We start from the raw sequence: 26,412 nt of genomic DNA, 5'->3' as shown, positions 1-26,412 counted from the left end.
TGAACTGTGTCGTTATTGAACTAGAGTTTATTTTCTTCTTTGAGTTCCGTTTGTTACAGCGAGTGAACAAGCTGAAATCCCAGAAACTTTGACTTTGACAGTGTATAGTACTAGTCTTTCTCTGCGGCGCACTCCGTTGTATTGGAGGATAGCTGTCAATATCTAAGAGTGATCACCATTCACAGACCCACATTTTTTTTTTCTGTTACAGCACTAAAGGTGATTGGTGAGGAGGCTGCAGCTGCGTCGTGGGATTCAGCAGCATGACAGGACTCACCTCGCCTTGTTCACCGCACCCATCGGTCAGACAGATGGCAGGCAAAGTTGCAGCGTGCAGTGGCGATACAGGAAAAGAAAAAGATAGAAACGCTATTCATGCATTTTATGGAAACAATAGCTCATTTTTGTCTTAACTTTCCAGGAAATGAAAAGAGTGGATAGACTGTTCATATATATATTTTCCATAAATCAGTATCTCTTTTTGAGCTAAGCCTTCCAGGAAACGTTAACAATCACAAACAGCAGCACAACACCCACCTTGTCCCATCTCTCCCACTTGATGAAGCTGGAGATGAAAATATTGGAAAAGAAAGATAGAATACAGCGTTTAGTGCCTTCCAGAATATAACAAAGCAGTCTGAATTTGTCTGTAAGTCTATTCCCACTCCCTTACCCAGAGGCTTGCCTTAGACAGGCCTGCACGGCTCACCACTTCCTCGAATCAGCCTGGCGTCACCTTTGAAGCGTTTCCTGCCGCCTGACAGCCGACTCTGAAGCCTCCCTCCTTCAGCGCGCAGCAGCTGTTGATGAGGGAACTCCACAGACGGTCGGCAGGAAGTAATCAGCATATAAAACGAGGCGCTGACCACTCTGGCGAGGCGGTGCGCGGGGAGGCCATGCATGCAGGCCAGCCACACACACCGGAATGGTTCTTGTGGAGGTCAGTCCCGGCGAGGGCTTGTGCCGCTGCTGCTTCGCCTCAGAGCAGTGTGGACAAAATGAAAACTTTATCTGTGGATGAATCCAAATTGTTTATGATCGATGACACGTTTCGAACAAGAAATAATGGCACTAAACTTAGGGGTTAACACATAATTTCAGATTGCAACATTTTTTACTTCACCAACGTTGTAGCACGAGAATGGAATAAGTCTCATGCAGTGGCCCAGTGGAAGACAATTGATTCATTTAAAAATAAGTTTGACTGCCACTCCACCTTAATATGTATTCGCGGAAATAGAAATGCATAATCTTGATGTCCATCTGACGTGATGTAATGTCTGTGTCTGTGTAGTCTGGATAACTATGTAAATCTGTGTAAATAAAGATTTTCTCATCGCATAACAAGCTTTACATAGATTTACATAAATATTCAGAGGCACACTCGGCTCCCCCGTCCCCCCAACAGCCAACACAAATATTAAGTGAATATGAAGTTAAAGGAAGTGGCGGTCGAGCTTTTTTTTTTTTTTTTAATGAACTAATCGTACTGCACTGGATCACTGAAGGTGGGAGTTTATTCCAATTTCGCGTTACAACGTTGGTGAAGGAAATTTGGTGCAGTCTGAATTTATTTGTTATATTTGTCTCTCATGTCCCATTTTCGAGTCTCCTGTATATGGTGGCGACTCAAACAGCAGTATATCGTGACCATGCATTACTGGGGGGTTAGGTCTTATCTTTAAAAAATGCCAACTAGAAAAATAACCGAGAAAACACCAGTCCAGCAGTAGTAGGCGTGGGATTGCCTTTGTAACGGCTCCCACTTATGCTGGTCCTTATTCTTGATCGGCGTTGTTGAGTCTTAGTTTTGGTGAATTTTCTTTTTTCTTCCAGTGATAATGGTTGAAACACTAATATATTGGCTATTATAAAGTAACTTGTAGGAGCCGAGTATGCAGCGGCACCACCCGAGACCCAGACCCGGACCCCCTGCGCCGAGCTGCCCCGCGCCGGACTGGAGGTAAACACAAATTTTCTCCGAGGTATTTTTTCCCACAGGTGAGAGGCGGCAGGTGTGCAGGGGATCCATGTCCGCCCTGCCCCCTGAGTGTGTGTCTGTGCCGAGCTCACAGGTGGTTAATTACAGGAAGAGGGACTGACAGCTTGGGTGTTGGTGCAATTCATTTCTCATTCATTTCATTTCTAGGGGACGGGGGCTTCCAGGGGCCAGGACAGGATTAGGATGAGGAAAGGTATTGGGATAAGGTGTATGGACAAAATAATAGATGAAAAAATGGCAAAATATGACAAAAATGACAAATAAAAATGATGGGCCCGGATTAGGGAGATAATGATTGATGATCCTATTCTTAAATGTGTCAAGAGTGGGACTATTAACTACTTGAGATGGGAGATGATTCCACTCTCGGATGCTGCGGGGAAAGGATGAATATTTGAATATACTTGTGTTAGTCTGGTAAGTGTGGTATTTAAGGTTGTGGCTGCCTCTAGTGGATCGTATAGTTGTCGGGTGTAAATAAGTGTCTGTTTATGTCTACTAAATTGTTTGTCATTTTATATAGCATTTGTTGTCCGTGTATTTGTCTTCGTGTTGCTAATGGGTCTAGTTTTATGTCTTGTTTAAGCAAAGTGACTGATGTAGTGCGTCTGCAATCATGTCTGGCCCATCTTGCAGCTTTGTTTTGCATGGCCTATAATTTATTTATGTTATTGTTAGTGTGTGGGTCCCAGACGGTGTCACAATATTCTATGTGTGGCCAAACGAGTGTTTTTATATGCAAGAATTTTGATGTTTGTGTTACACCTGCTAAGGTTCCTGCACAGGAACCCCAGGGCTCTGTGAGCTTTGGCCCTGATGCTGCTCACGTGTTTTCATCCTTATTCGTATAATGTAGCAACATTTTCTTCTCTGCTACATTTTCACAGGAGGTTATTTTAATATTTACATGAAACCAAGGGATAGTGCTGCTCCTTACTCCTTACTTACTTATGTGGGTAGGTTTGATTAGTTTCTATATGATTATGTTTTAGGTTAACCCTTAGACGGGGGTGGAACTATATATGGATGGTCCAAAATTCAGTCAGTCTGTTTTGTATGGCAGAAATATAACAACACTTTCAGACTGCAGGAGAATCAATATGTAGATGATAGTTAAAACATCTCTTATGCGACTTAACTATATGTATGCTTCAGTACTAAGATCGGCAGTGACTATATATAGACGATTCATTTTGGGGGGAGCTACTCTTCAAATACTGCTGCTGTCTAAGGGTTAAGAAGTCTAACCAAACTAATTCTAACCCAATCTGATCTAATTATACAAAGTCAAACATAACACAACATATCCTGTATTTTTTCCATTGAACCCTAATGATACCTCACTATAACCCTGATGTGCATTGCAGGCAAGGGACATCTGCTTACCCCAATGAATCCTCACTGTAGGAGCTAGGGTAAAAAACATAAGTGCCTATCTATACATGCAGAACTTCATGAAAGCAGTAAATGGTGCTGTGGGCCAGGAATGTTTAAGACGACTTGGTGCAGTTTAATCTTTCAACGCTAGTTTACTCACAAAAGTTGCATTTAACAGGCACAGGTAATGTAATTGGCAAGAGTAAAAAGAATTCTTTCAACAATCAAAGGACTGGTGTAGGATGATGGGCCTGGCGGGGTGCTGTGTTGGGTGTGGCTTAGTTTCTTGCTTAGATTACTGACTTCATTCAAAGGTTATGCCCTAAATATTAAACAATGCTGCACTTACCTTTTAAGAAATGTGTTGGGTGTGGCTTAGTTTCTCGCTTAGATTACTGACTTCATTCAAAGGTTATGCCCTAAATATTAAACAATGCTGCACTTACCACTTCAGAAATTATCACTGCACACCCGAAGATAATTTTTTCCTGCTTTGAACAGGTCAGCTTGTGACAGACTGGCCAGCCACTTTCCTTTGCATTCTCTTGATATTTTCTCCCTTTGCAGTCCCCTTCTCTTGTCTATAGCTAGTAGTCTGTAAAATGACTTATCAGGGAAATTTTTCCCTTTATTGCCGCACCCCAGCACTGCATTAGGCAAAAAGACGGTCTTTCGATATCAGTTGAGGGGAGTGGTGTGGTTTGTTGATCCTCCAAACCGTGGGCGAGCTTGCGAGTTGTAGCGTTTCATGCACGGCACCTATCGGTGCAACCCTTGACCAAGAAAAAGAAACCAGAAAGAAAATAGGAATGAGATGGAGTGGTTTTAGTAAACAGTAATGTCATGACTAGCAACCTGCCATTTGAAGTTTTAAGCATGCAGACGAGGACCACAAAACAAGTTAAGTTATTCAATATGTATAGTCATTTAGAAGAAGCAAGAGTACATATAAACAAAACATATATCAACGAAGAAACGGGTGGTGTGTCAGGTTTCTCTGGAATGCTCAGGAGATGGTTATGTTCATGACTCTCACTCTTCTAACCAGCCTGACATTGCTGTATCATTTTCTTCAACAGCCAAATTTAGATAAGCCTAAATGCAGGTAGCCTTGGTGAAGGAGAAGGGAGGATGTAGTAAACTGTGTGGGTTGGGTGGATAGTTGCTTATTTTACTATATAGTCAATTAGCCTTTAAGCCGCAGCATTTTCTTTGCTGACTAGGCTTTTGTATTTAGGTAATTCTATATACATTAAGTAATGTGGTAGAGCCACAATCTTAGTACCAATGTTCTTGAGTGGGAAACCATTATTTATCATTAAAATATTGAGGTTAATGGAAACAGGGATATGGATCAAGGCTGAGACTGTGATAAGGTGTTATGAGCAGTCAAGGTGATAAGGAAGCCGATAAGAAGTCCAAGTCATTCATGTTGGGTAACAAAGTCGTCAACCGAGATTGTTGTCAGTGCCTTGCTTGGGTTAGGTGAGAGTGTTGCTTCTTGCTTGCTGGAAAAATCGGATTATTGTTGAAAGTTGCCTTCATACTTATTCATGTTATATGCTGTAAAATATAACAGTCTTGTTGTGGGCAATGTGTGTTATGGAAGTTTTTTTTGGTATAAAATAGAAGTTCAAGACTTGGAACTAAACCAATTGTTCATTTTGAAACTACAGAAGTTGCCTGTGTGTAAGTTGTTAAATATTTGTTATAACTTTCAGTAGTTGTCAATTCAATACTTTTTTTAAATGATATAATTTCATTATGGCTCATGGAAGCACAGTAAAGTAGGTGCTGCAGTAGGTGTGTCCAGATTTAGCAAATTTGCATTTGGTGACCTCAATCAATTGCTACCTCAGTCCTCATATGGTGACTATTCATCCGTTCGGGGATTATTTACCCTTAGAAAACACCGAATCATATTTTGTGATGCATCCTAAATGTTTGCTGTGTATTTCTCCGCTAAAGGTTTATCACTGTCATATATTACGTTCCTAGTTCTCAGCTACTTCAACACCCACTGCAGTATACTAAGTGTGATATTATGTCAAAAGTCTCTACGGGTGCTCAGGGGAGCTATGGGTGATGATGACAAAGATAAACCTCAGAGGGGAAGGAAAAAGGAGCCAATACAGAAGTATCATGAGGGAAAAAATTCATCAGGTACACAATGCAAGATAACCCCAAAAAAGGTTATAAGCCACCCAATAAGCAAAACGAGGTTGACTGAGGACTCCAGTACCAGTTAATACTTTTCCTGTTGGTTTAATTATTCACATGTGGCAAGCTTTCTCTGGCACCAGCTAGTAGCCAAACACAAGACTACTTTATTACTGTATGGTTCATTATTATTATTTTTTCCACAAATACGTTTTGCTTTTAGCCTCCCCATAAAATTTAAGGAATTACAACTTTTATATTTATGTAGGAAAAAATTGGGAACATTGAGTAAGGAAGTGATATTCAACCACAAGACAGTGTTCTTATCTTGATTCATTTTTTTTTGTCAATCCTTGTTTAAGAAAATTAGATTTTAATGTATAAAACACATTTTATAAGATATGAATATATTATTGTAGGCTTGGTGGAGTGACTGAAAGGAGGCACAATGAAGAGATGATGACGCTTGCCCTGAGGAAATCAGTTAGTGACCTTTCTCCAACAAGGCAAGTTGTCACCACATCGTCTTTATGACACTCAAGAAAAGTATCAGAGGTTAGTGAATACTCATCTATTCATGTAGAAGTTGGCTAAAACAGATTGGTTGTCCACCAGAGTCTTTCTATCCTCAAAAATTAATTATTCCCAGAATCTATACAGTTAAATACTATTTGAGCCTAAGAAGCTGTGGTAAGAAATAACCTCTTAACTTAATGCTTTCTCCAGGCTTAGCTACAACTCCTATGAGGTAAAGGCAGAATGGGCCAGTGCACCAGTGGGGAGCTTCCTCCGCCCACCACTGATGGAGTTGACGCACAGCTAACTCAGCAAGGTACAGAGCTGGGGGTCACTTGTTTGTGTTTATCATGAGAAACATTCAGTCATGTTTCTAGTGTTTTTCATAGGGGAAAACTGTATCACATATTTGCTGTTTTCTCCCTCTTTTCATGTTGCTTAGACATTTTATCTTTTCATAACCAGCAGAGCACAACACTAATGGCTCGCCAGAAGAGTCCCCGATCAAGAAGACTGCCAGCACCAAGTCCTCGCGGCGAAGCTCGTGGTCTGCTAAATTTGGCAAAAAGACCAAGGGAAAAGACTTATCCGCAGCATTTAATTTATATGATTATGACTATAAGGTAAGTGAGACAATTTATTTAGATAAGAAAAAAAACATACTGAGAGGATCTTTCCAATGATCTTAACATACTTGTGAATTCCAAATAATTAGTAGAAAGTAGGATTTGGTCACTCTAAACCTTTGCAAAATTTTTACCCACCATATCTGAGTATGAAAGATATATCAAATAATATTTAATTTTTACCTTAATATTTTCCTCTGCTCAGCCTTACCAATCTTGATTTCAGAAAAACTTACTGAATATAAACACTGCCGCTGAAGAAGAATTAATGATCCTTCCTGGAGTGACGAGATGTGTGGCCAGAAACATAGTCGAGTACCGAACAGCGATTGGAGGATTTCGACGTGTGGAAGACCTCGCCCTCGTGTCTGGTGTGGGTGCCGTCCGCCTCCAGTCCTTCAGGTGTGACATCACCGTGAAGAGGCGCTCATCAAGGTCAGTCCAATAAAGCCCAACATGCTCTTATTCAGGGTATGGGTGTTTGGTCCCAAAGATGAATTTGAGATAATTTTACCTTCATATACTCTGATTAAATAAATATTTGGACGTGGAAGTTTATTCCAGCTTTTTGGTGTTCCAGTCGTTCATCATCCAGAACACAAAGCATAGATTCTCTTCCAAGCTGTGAATCAGGACGGTCACAGAGGTCACAGCAGTCCCAGGGTGGCCGCAGCTTCCATGGGTCACCACTCCGAGCCATTAATGTCAATACTGCATCCATCTTTGATTTGATGAACATTCGTGGCATGAATCAGGAACTGGCGGCCAACATTGTGGAGTACAGGTATGTTGATCGGATAGTTTCAAAGCCTTTTCATGAAATATCACTCATTGAGAGATTTGGATGATTGATTGAATTTTTCTTTTGCTCTCAGGGAAAGAAAAGGTCCTTTCAAGAGAATTGACGAACTGATAAAAGTCAAAGGAGTCTCAGGTCGTGTTCTCAGCACCCTGAAGATGTACCTTACGGTCAACAATGTTCCTCCGGCCTCTCCTCCTGTTAACGATGCAATCTCAGTAGCAAGCTGTAGTAAAGTGTCCCCACGTAATCTTAATGGCAGGTTGGCTGGTAAGCATATGGGACTTCTACTCACAAGTCTCTTAATCCTTACTTTACCAGAGGAGTTTATTACAGACCCATTTCTCCTCTTCAATTTCATCTAAAGTTGTATTTGGCCAAAATAGCATGGGAAGGGATTTCATAATTGGGATTAGGGTTGTAAAATTCCCAGGAATTTTGAACTGGAAAACATTAATCCATGGGAATTTGGGGAATTTCAGGAAATTTCGGGGACACTGAGAATTGAGAAGAAATTACAAGTTTGCCTATGGTGCCTTTGGGCTTTTTTTCTTTTTTTTCATGTTGTTGCTCTTTAGACTTCAGTATTAGGGGGCTGTTAGTGAATGTCCCTTAGCCTGGTGGTGGTGCAGGCAGAATTGTTTAAGTGACGCCTATTACGGCTCATGTTGCCCTCTGGTTAACCTGGTAGCAGCAGGGATCATGTTTCTTAATGGTCCCTCTAAGCGAGAAAAATGAGAAAAAATTATCACTCACACAAACCATTTCATAATATATATCAAAGGATTTGTGATCAGTTTATGTATCATCTATTTTTGGGGGTTTATATCATGGCACAAACTTGGCCCATCGCTGCTACACGGTAAAACCACAAATTTGGCCCATTGCTGCTACCAGGTTAACCTAACCTAACAAAACCCCAAACAGCTACTATAGGTCTTGACTCAGAAAATTCATATAAGCTGCCTTACTAATGAGACTTTCTATTAAACAAATTGAGGTCATTCTTTGTTGATTTATTCCATAAGGTACTGTCTATCATGTGTTTGAAGATACCTTAAACTTAACCTAACCTAACAGAACCACAAATATTTACCATATGTCTTGACTCAGAAAAATCATATATGCTTCCTTACTAATGAGAATTTCTATACAACAGAGTGAGGTCATTCATTGTTGATTTTTACCATAAGGTGCTGGCAATTTTGTGTTTGAAGGTACCCTAAACTTAACCTAATCTATCCTAGCCTAACCTAACTTAACAAAACCCCAATCAGATATTATAGGTCTTGACTCAGAAAACTCAAATATGCTTCCTTATTAATGAGACTTTCTATGCAACCCTAATTGGGATACTATTGTAGTTTGAAGCCATGCATGAATTGCCTCCCAATATGACAATTTCCAGTAAATTTGGTAAAATGTAATTTCTTTGTGATTCATTATATCCACTTCATTTTATATTAACTCCTATTCCTTTGACCTGGAGGGAGAACCATCATTTTGACTTCAGTAGCTCATGTGGGCATATTACCTCTTTCAACAGCAAATTGTATTCCCTCAAATGACTAGGTCACCGAAGGACGTGCTCCGCCCCGCTTAACAACAGTGGAGAGTGCATTGAGCCACCATCTCTGGACTTAAGGGGAGTGTCCCCAAAAGTTTCGGTTGACTTCAGTGCAGACATATTTGAACTCCTATCCTTAAGGTACCTGACTGGTTTATTTCCCACAATTATTGCTTTGTGGGTGTTTGTGTGGGTGTAGGTTTGTTGAATTTACTCAAGAGTCAGCTCATGTGCTTGGCTTGGGATTGCCAGCCAGTTCCCTCTGAGAAAGAGCTTTAGAGCTTGTTAGTTAATCTATGAACAAAGCTGGGACCTCACACAACACACGCCACCATCCCCCTTGCTCAAAGGGGAACAGTAACCACTTCTTGTCAGCACAAACACCTTTTGACCTGAGCAAGGCAAAATCCTCTGCCTGTCATTATGGCAAGTTGCTATTATTTATATAAACTACAGTTTTATTCTTAAAAATGAGTGATTTGCATATTTTTTCTCAATATTTCAGATCTGAGCGCCCGGTTGTAAGAGATGTATTTATTGGGAAATATCAAGGCCAGCCAGCCATCAGAGTTGCTTCTTGGAACCTACAGCAGTTAACAAGGGAAAAGGTTGGTACTTATTTCTTCAGTGTTCATCATAGTCATCATCACCATCATTAGTGAACTCATTTCCCATGGGCAAGTTCGAATACGAAATGCGCGGCGTTAAACTCAAAAGCGTTCAATGCGTCAAAGACTTGGGGGTCAAAATCGCGTCAAACCTCAAATTCTCACAGCAATGCATCGATGCAGCAAATAAAGCGAACAGAATGTTGGGCTTCATTAAAAGAAACTTTGTATTCAAGAATAAAGATGTAATACTCCCGCTCTACAACAGTTTAGTCAGACCCCACTTGGAATATGCGGTACAGTTTTGGTCTCCCCACCATGCAAAGGATATTGCTAAATTAGAAGGTGTTCAGCGACGAAAATGATCCCTTCCTTGCGCAACAAATCCTACGAAGAAAGGCTTTCTACCCTTAACATGTTCTCTCTTGAGAAACGTCGCCTCCGAGGAAAACTGATCGAATGTTTTAAAATACTTAATGGTTTCACGAATGTAGACAGATCAACATTGTTTATGATCGATGACACTTTGCGCACGAGGAACAATGGCGTAAAACTCAGATGTAGACAAGTAAATTCAGACTGCACCAAATTTTTCTTCACCAACGTTGTAGTGCGAGAATGGAATAAGCTTCCACCGTCAGTGGTCCAGTGTAACACGATTGACTCCTTCAAAAATAAGCTCGACCGTCACTTCCTTCAACTTAATATCAACTAGAGTAGAAATGCAACGTTTTGGAGTCTTCTGATTAATGTAAAATCACTTAGGTTTAAGGACAGACCACCAAGTCTGGACCATGGGGTCTGTGTGGTCTGATTTTCTATGTAAATCTATGTAAATCAAAGGCCTCGGAAAGAAAGAACTTACAAGAAGAGGAGTAACTCACCAAAGCCTGCAGGGCATTTCATCAAATAGGGAAAACTTCTTTTTTTTTTGTGGGCACTTTTAAAGTTTCTTCATTGCATCATTCTCCCATGTGCTTGACATAAGAGGACCATTACCATCATTATTTGATGAATATTATGAAAATATTCATATTGAAATTGAAAAATACAAATTGAAATAGATCACTGAAACTTTGCATCCCTGTGGCAATGTCAATCAGAAGTTAAATAAAGACCTTTTGTGATTTCCAGTAGCAATCTGTTAGAAGTATTATAAATCTTGTATCTGTTTATCATTTGGGGGAAAAAAATGATGTAATTCTTCAATAGGAGTTTTAATATAAAATGGTTATTGTATTTTCAATATTGGTCATGATATTTTTTTTACTTCATTTCAGATTTCCAACCCTGGTGTTTTAGAAGTTGTTTGTCGCACCATCCTGGAAAACGGGTTCAGTTTTGTTGCCATTCAAGAAGTTGTCAGCAAAGATGTTCTCGAAAAGGTAAGCAGATTATTATTTTAATTTAAGTAGATGCTACCTCATTATTCCTATTATATTTTCCAATATTAATTTGTTTATGTTGAAATATGTGGGAATCTCAGAATAACTATTACAAGTTATTAAATGTTCCCTTGCCTCTTTCTCCTCCTGTTCTACTTTTTTTCTCCTCCTCCTCCTCCTGTAATATGACTTCTCTTTGTTGTAAAAATATAAATGAGTGGCACAGAGAAATGCAGCCCCAATCATGTAGACACAAAGCTGACACTGACAACTGTACATAGACCCCAAAACAACAAGTAGGCGATGACCCTGCACTTGATCAGGCAATCACTTCTTAGTGCAAAACAAAAAATGCAATAAAAATTTGGGATTACACTCGCACCAGCATTGACTGGGTCTTGATGACTAGAGACCAAAAGGATAGGAGACCCATTGAATTGGTAGAGCTTACATTCCTCACTCTAGTTGTAATTGTGCCCCTCAACAGGTTCAGTGCTCTGTAATATTGTTTTGAAACAAAGTAAAATTTTCTGATTTAGACTTCATTTACAAGTATTGTTTCACACATAAGGCTGCTGGCACCTGATGAATATTGGGCAGTAGTACTGTTGGTTCATACCCAGCTCCAAAAGCCTGTCTCAAAAGAGGAAAATAGAAGATAAAGCAAAGTTTGTATGCAGATATGTTGTGAACTGAATCACAGCAGCCTGCGTCGTGTTCGGGAATGGACTGGAGCCAAGGGAGAGTGGAGGTGGCAGGTTTCAGAAGAAACTGTTGGTAACATGTCACAGGTGAGCCAGATTCATTGGTTTATTGTAAAGTTACAGATTATTAGCCTTCCCTATAAATGTGAGGAACCATGCATTGTTTCATATCCATGATAATGACCACACAGGTAAGTCAAATTAATATTTACAAGTTACAAATCAATTGCATTACATTTCAAGAAGCTGTAACATCTGTTGTCAATGATAATAATACAATCTCTTTTTCATTTTCTTTTTGCTTCAGTGGACCATCCTGTATATTTTTCTTCACAGTGCATAATACATGATACATAAAGATTTTGTCAAAAATATATATACAAATTTGCCAAGGCATACTGACATTATCTGTTAAAAAGAAGTATGTATAAAAATACTATATAGATCTTACAAAGTTTTTGTGTCTACCAACCTGACATATATATGTGATGCCACCCACCCAGGGGCCTGAGTATGCAGCCTTCATATACAATGTGGAGCACGGCCTCCAGCTGCTGTCTGCGTCCCTCCTCAGCATCCAGAGCAACAATGGCAGCTCTTTCTCTACAAAACCTTACCTGGGTTACTTCAAGGTAAGAATGTAGTATGCTCAATACACAGAGCTTAGCTGTGTCTCCACATGTGTATGTGTGTCAATATCAAGTGACTTAAGATTTTTTTTTGTATAAGCCAATGGTATTTATTTGTTATTCTCTAAGCTTTCATGAGCCCCATCTTATATTGATTAACCTAGATATATTGGCCTGTACCAAGAGTCATGAAGGTTTAGCGAAGAAGATCAAAGGGAAGGATAATGCGTACTGAGAGTCACTAGCATTTTTGGAACGAAGGTTTGCGGGAGAGACGAAGGAAAGGCAAGGTCTACCCCATGTCTTCCCTTATACCTTCGAGGAAAAATATGTTTATTTTCCAAATTTGGCATGGCAAATAGTTGTGGTTAAGTTAAAACAACCTGAGAAAATATTTTCCCTAATTGGAAAATCATATATTATAGTTGCAGCGAATATGTTTGTCTTGTTTACAACAACAGCACGCGCCTTCAAAGCACAGAGGAATCAGCCAGGCGGGAACCTTTGTATCTCACCACCTTCCTTTTTCTACGACTTTCTTTTTCACTGGGTAATATGGCTGTAATAGCATTGTGTGTGTGTACATGTATGCGTGCATTATATCTGGTAGGTGGAAAGTAGGCTGCACTGTGTGTATGTGCATTATATCCTACTGTACCTTCCCGAGCGACTTGTGGTAAGGATTTAAGGCACGGTCTGAGGCCGTGCCTACATTGTCGAAAGGAAGGGAAGCGGCTTGATCTTCATGACTTTTGGTACAGGCCATTCCCTTTTGTCGGGTGGGGTTGTTGGGGTCATATTTTTGTGTCCTGTCTTCTGGCCATTCTTGCCCTGGTCATCTGTAAACTGGTTTCTCATCTCTTGCATGATAGATATCAATTTGGAAGCTGTGGGTATTCAATACTTTTTTTCTGTATTTCAGGTCCAAGACTTTGAATTTGTTGTGATAAATCTTCATATAAATGGAAGAAGGCTAGCTCAGACCATTGGGCCGGACATCCAGGTTAACTCCAGAGAGATTGAGGACGGCAGCCCAAGTCACAAGGTGTCCCAGCTGGCCCCTCTTGTGGCTGCCCTCAGGGAAAGGCTTGTTACTGAAAGGAACATCATTCTCCTGGGAGACTTTGGCATGAATTCTGATGATGATGGTTAGTAAATACTGTGGACTGCTGTTCCTCTGATGACATTTGCCTATAATATTCTACAGTTTTACATATTTTTCATGCTGTCTTGATTATTCTTATTGAGTAGGAAATCGATGAAAGGAGACAAAATCTTGAGCTGCTTTATTTGAACAACCGAAGGCACAACACTTAACCATTCCTGCAACTTGTGCGACAGCCACTGCCAGCAGAGACTTGTTATTGCTTAGTCACATGGTAGTGCTGCCACAAGCAACTCATCTGTAGACATAGTGAAAGTGCAGCCAGGAGGGCAGGGCCAAAGGGTATATCAACAGTGGAATATAAAATATTAATCATTAACATTTTGAACATACTATTATAATGGAAAATTTGTATGTAGTGAGTCATACAGATTGCATTTAATAGCTTATATTCTGTAACTGAAAACTTATATAAGCCTTTTCTTACAGCCTTTGATATATTGCGAGAAAACTCCTACACCAACGTAGTTCCACCAGATACCGTTACAAGTGTGTCTAGTGACTCACTTTGTTATGACAACATTTGGCTCAATCCATGTATCAATGCCTTAAATACAGGTAAGATGATCTCTAAACTATTACAAACAGAATAGAAATTTGCCTGCATCATGGAACAAGGCATTAAAAATACAAATTTAATCTTTCAAATTAAGTCTGATCACCTTTCCTCCCTGCTGGGAAATTCAAAGTTTAAATGATTATAATTTTTCCACAGAAGCTTGGTTAGGAGTCAAGAAAGGCCATGTTATAATTTGTTGAGGAGATGAATGCGAAAATATCACTCAGTAAAGCACTTGTAATGAAGATACTTTCCCTATTTGATCCTGAACAGGACACTGGGGGATAGTTAATGAAGGTCTGAGTCATCTGGCCATCCCCTTGGGCTGGGGCTGGGGAGGAACAGTAAGTGACCACTGCCCACTCTATTGTGATCTCTACTGCCTCAATGTGTGCCCGGCTTACCAATATGAAGATGGAGGAGAGGCCTAGTGCAAACATGTAAGCTATAGCAGTTTTTTTCTTTACATTTCCACTTCCAGTGTAATAATTTTTCTGGCAGTTACCTTGGAAACCAAAGAACTTATGTCATAAGAATGGAGATGTAGAAATATGAATTATTTAGAAATTATTCACTTATGTAGATATTATTTTGTCTGCTATAGACATAAGTCTATGCAGCCAAATTTTGCTATGCAGGGATTTAATTTCTGGCCTAACAACTTTTACACCTAGATTGAGTGAACTTAAATAGATTAGGGGATGGCATTAAGAAGCTTAACTTGCACTAAAAGACAGAATGAACTGCTGTTGACTCTTGAAACAAGTCCAATTTCAATCATTTGAACAGAAATTTTAGATATGCATTTCCTTGTGTAGGAGATATTTCAAACTACTACTTGGAGAAACAAGAGAGAGAGTCACACTCTGGCATGCTGAGGATAAAAAGCAGAGAAACAGTCACTCATTCCGAGTCTTTCAGACTTACAAGTGCCGTTCTACGTTTAGTTTGAGTGGACTATCATCTTGATTCTTGTCATGCTGAGCATTGGTGTTTAGTAACTTTTATTAGTATTATGCCTAGATTGTCTAAAAACAGGGTAAGTATAAAAAGTCATTGCCAGTCAAAGTTATTTGTACTAATTTACATGAAAAACATAATTGAAAAGGAACAGCAGAGCAAAGTGCAACTGTATCAATGACTAATTATTTTTTTTCCAGTTGGTACTTTTAATGTTGAGTAATAAGATTTAAAAGTGTCATCAGAGTGATAAGCTTCTGCTCCAGACTTTTTGCTGCAGCTTCAAGCTTTAATGTTTTGGCCTAAGACTAAATTTTATTAGTTTTAAAGATTTATATAAAAGTATAGATGAGTATAAGGAGTGCTTCCTAAATAATGTATACTTAAATACATAATAAATAATAGTATTAATACCTAGTAAAAATTCCAATGAAAATAGTAATATTGATATAATAACAGCAATAATTTATTTTTAATATTACTATTTTTTAAATGTTGTATTTTTTCAAAGTTTATGATTATTATCAGAATTAGAATGACGAATGTTATTAGCATATTTATTATTATTATTATTATTATTATTATCATTATTATTATTATTGTCGCTATTGAAAGTTATTGTTATTATATTATTATTATTGCTGGTAAATGGCAAGGGAAACATGGGCAGCTAGCCAAGTAGGTTATTCCTCATAAGGTTCATCCTCAAGGCCTTCCTCAGAGGACTGTAACCCTCTTGAGAAAGCCATTGTGGGCAAAACTTATCAGGACCAAACTACTCGAACCTATCTGCCCTTTTTTTCCTCTCCACTTACCTTCACTTGTCACAAAATCTGCATAGTATTATTTTTATTTATATTATACATTATTTTCATGACTAGTATTTACATTATTTTTATCAACATAATTTTTGTCATTAAAACAATCGTCATCATTCTGTGTCACTGTGCTGCATTTATAGTCCTTGCCGGGGCCTGCGCAGGAGTGAGGCTCGTTTCAGTGTTAGGTTGTCCCTTCTCAGACTTGGGTGTTCTGTCTTCTAACTCTTATCCTATTGTAATTTTTTTTAACTCAGGCCACCCTACCTTTTTATCCTATGTTTATAGTGAATTTTGATGATGATGATGATGAATTATTTTTATTAGTAAACATGTGAGGTTGTTTCTTTCTTGGGCTGCTAATTTATATATTATCAGTTCACAAGGCCAGAACAAGTTGATAGTCTATATATTAAGACATCACATATGCACATTTCATAGATGCTCACGCTGCATATTGTATTGTGTTCTAAAATTTGCCTGTGATATGTAATGCTGAGTCCAGTAGCAGTTTACCTAGAAAAAAAAATAGCCTGTGCCTTCAGAATTTGTAGTGCAGCACAGTAACTCATGTGTGTATGCAAGTTGTGATATGTTTACAGCTTGGGAGGAAAGGAGTAGCTGAGAACTATCATTTTGCAACTTAGGGTGTAGGTCTTTTTTTTTTTAAGACAGTAAAAAGGGAGAATATCTGTTCATCAAGTTCAGGGCTCTGAGAACACCACACTGAAATGAAAATTGTGAAGTTTCTCCTCAAGTACCTTTTACAGTAGTGTGTAGAAATGGCTGGTTGTAATGTTTTTGGTAGTACTGAGGACAGTTGATGACACTAGAGGTGCATTTACTATTAGACTTTCCACACATTTATTCTTTCACTCTTACCACAAGTTGAAATTCTTCTGCTGTGCTGCATGCCATTTACCTGACTAGTGACTAATCAGTATTGCATTTGTGCTTCATGAAGGCAATATATTTGGCCAAACATTCATGAAATAAATTAAGTATTTATTTCTTAAATTCATTAAAATAATTAGTATTACATGTTACCATTTTATTTTTTACTTATGTGTTTTCATTTGAAGTTAATTAATAGAATTTTTGGGGGGTGGATTCTTTTCTCATAAATGGAGAGAGAGGAAGGATTGTTTTGAGCAGGAGAAACATGCCCAAACGGAAGCATTTTGTGGTCTTAAACACAATACTTGTACATGATGTCACTCAACTATTTCATTAGAGGTTAGTAGTTATCCAAATTTATCATATAATACAATAATAGTTACATAAGTGCACTAAACATCATGTCAGGTATAACATGGTTATGTTATTTATTTGACCCTTACCTTCCTTTCCTGGGCCTAGTTGTCCACCCTAGTACGTATATCAATTGTGGGATTGAATTGCTTTACAAAGTGAAAGTGTTCTTTACAGTTCATAGAGGTGTGTTTAGTGTTCCTTTACCAGTCGTTGTGATCTGAATGAGTTATTTTGGGGTAATTTTGTATACCCAAATAATCTGCATTCTAGCCCTTGCATTGTCTTTGTATCACTGTTTACAGCTTAGCAAGATTTTATTTGTGTACTTAATTGTCCTGAGGAATATTCTACTTACTTATATTAAGACACAGCTGAATAATGTTACCTTGTTTGTGTAAATAATAGTTTAAACTGATGTGTGCATATAAAGATGCATGTATCAGATTCTGGTGCCTTGATTGTAGGGAGCGTTCCGTTCACAATAGTGTGTTCATATTTTGTTGTCTTTAAAGAATATAAAGAAAGATTAACTGCCAGATAACAATAAAATGTACTGGTTGTTAGTTTGTCAACCACTGGCCTAAATATATTATATTGCTCAAGAACTTGAATCTGACTTATGTATATGACAATACCTAGACCATAATGTTGTGCAGGAGGTAAAGGTAAATTTTTACTGAGAGGCACCATGAGTATGATCACATGCTCTGTGGTCTGTGCAGCTTGTGATATTTGGTGCTTCATTTTAGTTGCAGTATAAATCATGTGCAACACTAGCCTTAGGGATGTACAAACTTTCCTATGTTTCTAAAGATATTCTGCTTTTAGGGTTGTGTACATACTGTAATATAATTTGTTAACCAAGAAGTATTTTATAGAGCAAGCAAATTTTGCTAGCTACAAATGTTAGCTTTCAGCATCACTCCAGTACATCTCACAGATTGAATGAGACTGAGCAAAAAGAAATAATGTCAAGAGTTTACTAAATAAAACTCTTCAACCCCAAAATATCACTGCCTGATGTTTTCCAGAAATGCATGTTATGAAGTTTGGGAAATCTGTGGATTAATATTTAAGCTTTTTTGAGGGAGGGATCAACAGGCTTCTATCCTCACCAAGTGTTGGGGAAGTGCCTTTTTAAATATGTTTTCAAAGGGTCTCAAGTTTCTACCATGTTGTCATATAGCTCGTCTTTCTCCTGCCTGTGGACCAGCAGTGTTTTTCCAAGCTTTAAGATCTGCTTTTTAAGAGGTTTATTGTGTTTCTGAGTAGCTATAGTTTCCTTACACTTTTGACAAAATTTAAGTACGCATTGTCTTGAGTATTCCCTGCCAGGGCTTTAGGTAAACAGGTAGTGCTTGCAATTGCTTGGGACCCATTGTCTGTAGGGGCACTCTAACACCCCCACCACCACCACCACCAAGGGAGAGAGAGAGAGAGAGAGAGAGAGAGAGAGAGAGAGAGAGAGAGAGAGAGAGAGAGAGAAATACTAGTGGAGCTAGAAATATATTGAACAACAGGATATTTCCACTTGCTGTAAAAAAAAGGCCAATGATAGAGATAGAAATGAATATGCACAAAAATCAGTTTAAAATTGATGATAATTGTATCACCCAAAACCTGTCAGCTAAGCAAGGTGCAGATCATGTTAGTTCAGCTGGACAAAGCCAGGGTAAAACTGCAGCTGACTTTTATATATTGTGGATGAAATGCATGATGATTACAGCTGAATTTTTTTTATATTGTTGATGGAGTGCATGCAACTTGGTAATAATTAAACACAGGTTATGTCTTAAGAAGAAGAATTGGAAACTGAAAGAGCTGGGAGACCATTCAGATATCCTTGAACAAACTTGAATATCCTTGTTTGGAAGCTGGAAACAAAGAGAGGAAAATAGTTGAAGGATATAAAGGAAGGAAGATAAAATAAGGAATTGTGTATAAGGACCAAAGAAGCAATACAAAGCATCTGGGGTCTAGAAAAGGAGGAGGATGAGAGCCTAAATGACGTGAACGAATTGAATATGGGCCGCATGAATAACCAAATAATAAGGAAAGGGCGTATAAGGACCAAAGAAGCAATACAAAGCGTCTGGGGTCTAGAAAAGGAGGAGGATGAGAGCCTAAATGACGTGAACGAATTGAATATGGGCCGCCTGTATATCAAGCTCTAGATAACGATATATAATTCAGCGTGACGTCACAGCCATTTCGAAGTTCCCGCTCCCCGACCCACCCTCCTCTTATCTTCCACGTCCCATATACTGATGTTCATTAGCTATTGAGGATTTAGCAATTACATAAAGACCTTAAAAAAATACATTGATTATTCAGGAAAGCGGAAAAAGTTAGGTGCATGTCGAGAGCCGTGGCGTTACCATGACAACGACATTCTTGTGTTTGTATACTTTCGTCAGACGAAGGGAAGAGAAGATAAAGAAGGAGAAAACACTGAAGAAGTAGAGAAGAAAAGGAGGACCAGTAGAAGAAGGAGAAAACATTGAAGAAGAAGAAAAAGGAGAAAACACTGAAGAAGAAGTAGAGAAGAAAAGGAGGACTAGTAGAAGAAGGAGAAAACAATGAAGTAGAAGAAGGAGAAAACATTGAAGAGGAAGAAGAAAAAAACACCGAAGAATAAAAGGAAGAAACACTGAAAAACTAGGAGAAAACATTGAAGAAGAAGAAAGAGAAAACACCGAAGAACAAAAGGAGGAAACACTGAAAAATAGGAGAAAACATTGAAGAAGACGAATTAGCAAACACAGAAGACGAAGAAGAGTACCGTAGAAGAGGACCAGTGACACTCCATTCACATCCACAGTCTTGACAGTTCAACCTCAAGAGCAGACCAAAGAAGAATGAGTGCTCGTCGAGGAATGGTGGAGGAGGACACGGAGGAGCTGGACGGGGGGCCGGGGCTGGCGTACATGCCCTTCGTGGTGATGGACGACCTGCTGGACAAACTCAAACTGCTCGGCTACGACAAAGACTTCCTCATTGACCTCAAGATGAAGCCATTGAACAGGTGGGTGGGGCTGGTGGTGATGCTGTGTGTGGAAGGTTGGGGGATGTGCGTGTGTGTGTGTGTGTGTGTGTGGAAGGTTGGGGATGTGTGTGTGTGTGTGTGTGTGTGTATGTGTGTGTGGAAGGTTGGGGGATATGTGTGTGTGGAAGGTTGGGGGATATGTGTGTGTGGAAGGTTGGGGGATGTGTGTGTGTGACCCAGAAGCCCAGCCCCCTCTTCCATAGTTTTGAGAGCTGATTGGTTGGATGAAAGGAGGATGGAGTTAGAGAATGTATGTTACCTTAGGGTGAGGGAGTGACAAGGTTTTGGGGTCAATTTAGTATGCAAAGACTATATAAGGCATTCAGAGGAGAAGGGGTGTAAGAAACAGAAACGTTTTTTTCTTGTTTGCATCAGGAAAGGCAGCCTACACTTCCTAGAAAAACAAGATAAAAGTTGCAAGGGAAAAATGACCCTACGGACACCAAATACAAGGTCTTTTTTTCCTTGTAACTTGCTTCTTGTTTGTCTTGTTGAATGTGTAACCTGCCTTTCCCAGCACAAACTATAGAGAAAATAACTTTGTTCCTTATGCCCCTCCTCTGCTGGATGCCTCATAGGATTACACATCGTCCAACAGTCTTCACGCAGCATCTCCTGTTTGCAGACATTACTTCGCCATGCCCACCAACCCTGGGGAGCAGTTCTACCTCTTCACCTCCCTGGCGGCGTGGCTCATCCGCAAGGCTGGCAGGCAAATGGAGCCACCACAGGAGTATGATGACCCCAACTCCACCGTATCCAGCATCCTTGACCACCTCCGCCAGCTGGTGCGTTGTGGTGGTGGTGGTGGGTGTTTGGGGTCAGCTGGTTTCTGGGTGGTGGTTGGTGTTGGGACTACAGGCAATGGGTGGGTCTAGGGAACTTTACAGGCTTTGCTTTGGTTCAGTAATGGGGATATTTCTTGGGATTACTGGCTATTGGTTCACTCATCTTTAAGGTATACATGCCAGGAATTGGTTTGTTATTTAGGTTATGCTTAGAGATTATAAGATGTGGGTTTATATTGGAGGAGAAAAGTTTTTGAGTTCATTTTGTGATTTGCAAGTTACTATGTTTTTTTGTGCTGAATGAACAAAGGGGATACTGATAAAGCACTTATACTGAACTAAAAATACGAAATGCACATGTCTATGGGAAACACTCGGGATTCTTCAGTCTGTGTTGCTTTACTTTAGTGCAAGTTTTTTTTACATTACTTTAGATTTTATCATTGAGGCTTTAAAGGTAACATTACTTTCCCTGTGTTGTGATATAAAGGAAAGTAGCTATGATCTTGGTGTCTTGTTTTATACTCACTGTCAGTCAAATTTAACTTTAAACTCAAATGTTCAAGTTTTTACTAGAAGTGGTCCTATTTTTCAGGGAGTCGCAGTGGACTTCCCCCCTAGCAAGCTGAAGGCAGGCTGCGGTGAACATGCTATTTTTGTTCTCGACAGACTGGCTGACTTTGCTCTCAAGAACTCCAACTTTATGTGGAAAAAGTAAGATGCTCTGCTAATGGATGACCCCAGTTACGTAGAGAATGAGATAAAGTATAAAAGTGAAGTAAGCCCTCCTGTTTGGTAACTAATTAATTACCAAAGTTTATCATTTGTGGATTTGTATTATGTAACTGGTGTATTTCATTTTCTTGGGGATAAATACATCCTCTATTTTGCATTTTTAATTAGTCAGTTTTTACATTTAGGGAATCACCAAGACACCTGACCCATCCACTCACCCTGGCCACTCACTCTCTTTTGACACCTATACACCCTACCCATAAGTCTACCCACTCACTCACCCAGCACCTAACCGCACACCAAGTCACCCAAGCTGATCTTTCACCCTAGTCTTAATTTTAGCACCTACACATCCCACCCACAGGTCTGCCTACTCACTCACCCAACACTTAGCCACACACACCCATTCTCCCACTCATCCCATCACTTCCTTAGCCACCCATCCCCCTAACCTGTTCCCTTATGACACCTCTGCACCTCCCCCACAGATTTGCCCCTCCACTCCCCCAGCACCTCTGCCACACACCAACCCTCCCACTCAGCTGGTCATTCTCTCTGCTCCAGACCCACCTACCCAGCAGAGGACACAGGGGGAGAAGAGGGGGATGTGGAGGACGAGTCAGAGCTCACCCTCGACAAAGTGGAGGAGGAGATGATGGCAGAGTATGTGGATGAGGAGGAAGAAGAGGAGGAGAACATTCTGCACATGGATGACCTCAAGGACCTGAATAAGAACAAGGTAGGGGATGTGTGTTTAGCAGAAAGCATAAAAAACATAAATATATAAAAGGTTGGCCAAGTCAAGATTGTAAAATACGTCAATAAAATATGCATCATTATTTTGTAGTTTTATTTTCTTATGACCCCCCAAAAGTTGAAGGCCACTACAACTATACATAACAAATCTTTCAAATCAGAGGGCATCACGTGGAGACTTGACTCTTTGCAGGATGGTGACGCATGGCCGGACGAGATCCTGATGTCCAACACAACGCAGGAGGAGTGGAAGCTGGAGCTGGAGCGCGTCCTGCCGCAGCTCAAGGTTACCATACGCTCAGGTGTGTGTCTGTGTGTGCTTACCTAGTGATAGACAGGAAATAAGCTATGTTTGTGGGGTTCTGTCTTCATGTCTCGACTAGTCAAACTTAGCTGTAAATTCATGAAAGGTTTTAGGCTAGTTGATCTCCCTGTTTATGCCATTCTATAGTTCAGTGCATCAATTTATTTTCTTCTCTCTTCCTCTCTCTTTCCTCCCTTCCACTCAGACACTACATTATATTTTTACATGCTATTCCCACAGACACCCGAGACTGGCGGTCACACATAGAGCAGATGCACGAGCACCGCGCCAAGATCAACGAGACGCTCACCTTCACCGAGAAGCAGCTGGACGGCCTGCACTCCGAGATCACCCGCAGCCTGGAGAAGATTGGCTCTCGGGAGAAGTACCTCAACGGGCAATTAGAGCCGTTGCTGCTGGAGTATCGCAATCTGCAGGTAATATACTGTCAGTGCTCCTATGACTACTATTACTGTTTCTGCTGCAAATACTGTTGGTTCTGGTGCTATAACTTGATTTTTCTGCTGCTACTTTTTATGTTCAGCATCGTCATGCATCCCACTACTTGTAGATAGGATGGACTGTCAAAGGGTCCTCTTATTTTTATTCAGGTCATAATAACAAGAAAGGAAAAAAATACGAGTTGGAGAAGAACAGATCGTATAGTGTAATAAGTATCCCTGTTGTCCATGCCATCCACAGAATGTTGCTGCCGAGAGCCGAGAGCAGTACCGTCAGGTGTCATCCAAACTTGTTGAGAAGTCCCATGAGCTGTCGCATATCTCAGACGAGCTGGATCGAGTCAAGCATGAGATGGAGGAACGGGGGTCCAGCATGACAGATGGAAGTGAGTAAATGCCATTATCTGGTCCATTTTAGAATAGTACATATCTAGTAGTCTCTATTGTAAGCCCCAAAGTTTAAATCAAGCAAGAGATGGAAGAGTGAGGATTCAGCATGACAGATACATAATATGAAGCTTTGCACTGAAAGCAATAATTGAACAAATCACACACACAAGAAGAGTTGAGGTGCCAGGCTTGCTGGGAATCTAGACCATCAAAGGGCTCTGTCATGTAGGACAAATTATTCTAAAGAGAAAGGGGCCTGCAATGAGACTAGCTCAAGGGTAGGCTACCACTGGGAATGCCTTCATAGGGTGAGAGAGAGGTGATGTGCCCCCTGGTGTATGCTCCCATTGAGTGACAGATTGGGTGTTGCTTTGGCACTAAGTAGTACTTTCTCTTGGGGCTCTTGAGTTGGTGATAAATATTTGTGTGTCAAAATGGGAGACAGGAAGTTTAATCTAAGTGAATGTCCCCGCTGAAAATTCTAACATACATATGTTTGCCTCTAATTGTAAATTAGCGGACTTGAGTGTTTATAAATGTAAATTTACAAGGGAATATAAAGTTCAGGCTGACTCTCATGTCTCCCTTTCAGCCCCTCTGGTGAACGTGAGGAAGGCACTGACCCGCGTGAGGCACGAGATCACCGCCATGGACGTGCGCATCGGTGTGGTGGAACAGAAGCTGCTGCAGGCCAAGCTGAAGGACAAGTCTAACCTGCAGCGTGACATGAATGCGCCCATCTACAACAACATGGACATGGGACTCTTCTAAGGCATGGCAGTGGCTTGTGGAGGTGTGATGACTCTCCAAAGGGCCAAGGCAGTGGGAGTCTGGGACCATGAGGGCTTATGCACACTCACCAAAGATGCAGAATTATAATAAACTCTAGTCAGCTCCAGTCATTAGTAGCATAAGCACATATCCTTAATTGAAAGTTTGGCTTCTTTCTTGTTTGTTTTCTCTGGTCTCCATATGTCTTGTTCAAATGACCAACTCTATCTAAGTGAAAGGAGGAAGAATGAGCAGTTTCATCTTGCAATTGTTTGACAGGTTATGATATCTTGCCAAAATTTCTGTATGATGGGTAGTGTGAATATTGTATAAGTGAGTGAAAGGCTACTGTATAGAGAAAGAGTGGTAAAAGATAGTGTATTAGTGAAAATTTGATGAATGACTGATAAACAAGGTTGATTTTTATAGGCACTGACAACTTTTAAAGTATTTTTCATATTGAATGTGGAGATGTCTCTCGTAATTCACAAACTAAAGCATGCAGACAATAATCAGCCAGGGTGTAGACATGGGAAGCTCCTGAAGGTTTATTCATTCCTCTCACTATGTATATAAGTGACGTGTAAGTGGTCAGCACAGGTATGAATTACTTATAAGGGGTCAGTTGTATCCTGTCAGAGGAATAGCAACAACATAGTTCTGTGATCCTCTGATTATCATGTTCCAAGGACTTCTTTCTCCTCCTCATATGTTATTTTTGATTGAGAAAGTATCCTCCATCCAGGGGTTACCTTGCTCTTAATTGTTCCTCATCATTGTTTCTGATGGTGCTGAATATAACAACCATCCATGTACGTTCTTCTCTCCTAATCTTCTTCCTTTTCCTCCTCACAGTGTCTCTGGTGTGATGTCAGGGAAGTATATAATCCGTCCATATGAATCATTTGTCACGGTGCTTTTAATATATATGTCTACCGGGAGATGTATGTGTCAACCTTCCTTGTCTTTAGCCTCTTCTTTCTCTTGCGGTACATCACAGCAACTATATGGGATGACTTCTAAGGCTTATACATATATTAATGAAGAGTGAAGGAAAGACAACTTCACTGGAGTCTGAGGAGAGCTTATAAAGAATGATCAGGAAACTCCACAGAGTCTAAAAGCAGGCACGAAGATGAATATGAAGAAAACAAATGTAAGTTTTAATATTCAGTTATCAGGACAACACTTAATGATCACGACCAAAAAAAAAAAAGCGAATAGAGGAATAGTATGCAGAGCCAGGACACAATGAGTGAAAACCAGGTCCTTGAAAAAGAAATTAGGAATAGAGTGGGAATGGAGTGAAGTGCTTTTGGTGAACACAAGTGATATGAATAGCAAGCTGCCACTCCCCTGAAAGGATTGATTGAACGCTTGAAGTTTATTGTTGCAGAGAAATACAACGAGAGATGAGAGGTCATGCCTACCCTGAAAGGAATAGGTGTAGCACAATGAGTGTATCCTAACAGTTCTATCATACTTAGCGACACAGATAAGGAGAAATTGAGAGAAAAAAAATGCCAGGTAGGACATAGATGACAGGAGGAAGCCAGCATTATGGATTAGTGATTGATTGATTGATGGTTTATTGCTGCAGAAGTACACAACAAAGGAGAAGGGAGAAACATATATGGCATCCCGACCTTTAGGCAAGACATAATGTGATTTACAATAAAGTGATGATTGAGAATCTTATCAATCAATCGATCAGTTATACCGTGTGTAAAACTGATAACAGATGGATAACGAAGTAACTAGTAATTAACCCAGAATATATGTAAATTAGGACAGACAGAGGACCAGTAGAGGAATTAGATTTGAACAATTGCTGAGTATACCCTTTACTATTTTTTTTTCATAGTAACCCTTAATGTTTGGAGATTATTACATTCTGGGTTCTCCCAACTTGTACCCATAGTGTCTAGCAGAGGATAGGCAAGTAGGCATCATTATGTAATTGTTCCTTCTGTGAACTGCGTAATATGGTAAGGATTGCTGCTGATGACGATGATACCTCCCTCGAAGTCCT

At 39.9% G+C, this 26,412-nt stretch overlaps 2 protein-coding genes across 8 annotated transcripts; both read left to right on the top strand.

The window, feature by feature from the left end:
- The first annotated feature begins 1,824 nt into the window (after positions 1–1,824).
- LOC126998573 (endonuclease/exonuclease/phosphatase family domain-containing protein 1-like) lies at positions 1,825–18,139 on the top strand. 7 transcript variants are annotated; one of them, XM_050860387.1, is made up of 16 exons: positions 4,871–5,068; positions 5,959–6,094; positions 6,266–6,371; positions 6,521–6,678; positions 6,908–7,116; positions 7,262–7,465; positions 7,557–7,750; positions 9,053–9,188; positions 9,553–9,655; positions 10,936–11,040; positions 11,721–11,831; positions 12,248–12,376; positions 13,296–13,521; positions 13,968–14,096; positions 14,371–14,537; positions 15,258–18,139. In XM_050860387.1, exons 3-15 carry the CDS (start codon positions 6,299–6,301, stop codon positions 14,526–14,528), a joined length of 1,935 nt encoding a protein of 644 aa, XP_050716344.1. In that variant the 5' UTR covers positions 4,871–5,068; positions 5,959–6,094; positions 6,266–6,298; the 3' UTR covers positions 14,529–14,537; positions 15,258–18,139. The 7 variants fall into 7 exon arrangements, with proteins under 7 accessions (XP_050716339.1, XP_050716340.1, XP_050716342.1 ...); XM_050860382.1 differs by lacking the exon at positions 4,871–5,068 and adding an exon at positions 1,825–1,963 and having other exon boundaries at positions 14,371–18,139; XM_050860383.1 differs by lacking the exon at positions 4,871–5,068 and adding an exon at positions 1,953–2,001 and having other exon boundaries at positions 14,371–18,139.
- Positions 18,140–19,547: 1,408 nt separating this feature from the next.
- LOC126998574 (intraflagellar transport protein 57 homolog) lies at positions 19,548–25,321 on the top strand. The gene is made up of 8 exons (XM_050860389.1): positions 19,548–20,154; positions 20,801–20,963; positions 21,559–21,677; positions 22,263–22,437; positions 22,648–22,756; positions 22,999–23,195; positions 23,461–23,605; positions 24,202–25,321. The coding sequence occupies exons 1-8, from the start codon at positions 19,988–19,990 to the stop codon at positions 24,378–24,380; spliced, it is 1,254 nt and encodes a 417-aa protein (XP_050716346.1). The 5' UTR covers positions 19,548–19,987; the 3' UTR covers positions 24,381–25,321.
- The last annotated feature ends 1,091 nt before the right edge of the window (positions 25,322–26,412 follow it).

Source organism: Eriocheir sinensis, chromosome 14 (assembly GCF_024679095.1).
Source record: "Eriocheir sinensis breed Jianghai 21 chromosome 14, ASM2467909v1, whole genome shotgun sequence".
Taxonomy (NCBI): Eukaryota; Metazoa; Arthropoda; class Malacostraca; order Decapoda; family Varunidae; genus Eriocheir; species Eriocheir sinensis.
This window is presented reverse-complemented; position numbering and strand designations above follow the sequence as displayed.

Bases quoted from the DNA above. Each gene is read 5' to 3' on its own strand.
- LOC126998574 (XM_050860389.1), top strand. From the start codon at position 19,988: ATGAGTGCTCGTCGAGGAATGGTGGAGGAGGACACGGAGGAGCTGGAC. The intron at 20,964-21,558 runs GTGCGTTGTGGT...CCTATTTTTCAG, and splicing joins TTGACCACCTCCGCCAGCTG to GGAGTCGCAGTGGACTTCCC. The intron at 23,196-23,460 runs GTAATATACTGT...TGCCATCCACAG, and splicing joins TGGAGTATCGCAATCTGCAG to AATGTTGCTGCCGAGAGCCG.
- LOC126998573 (XM_050860382.1), top strand. From the start codon at position 6,299: ATGGGCCAGTGCACCAGTGGGGAGCTTCCTCCGCCCACCACTGATGGA. The intron at 7,751-9,052 runs GTAAGCATATGG...TCAAATGACTAG, and splicing joins TCTTAATGGCAGGTTGGCTG to GTCACCGAAGGACGTGCTCC. The intron at 14,097-14,370 runs GTAAGATGATCT...GATCCTGAACAG, and splicing joins TATCAATGCCTTAAATACAG to GACACTGGGGGATAGTTAAT.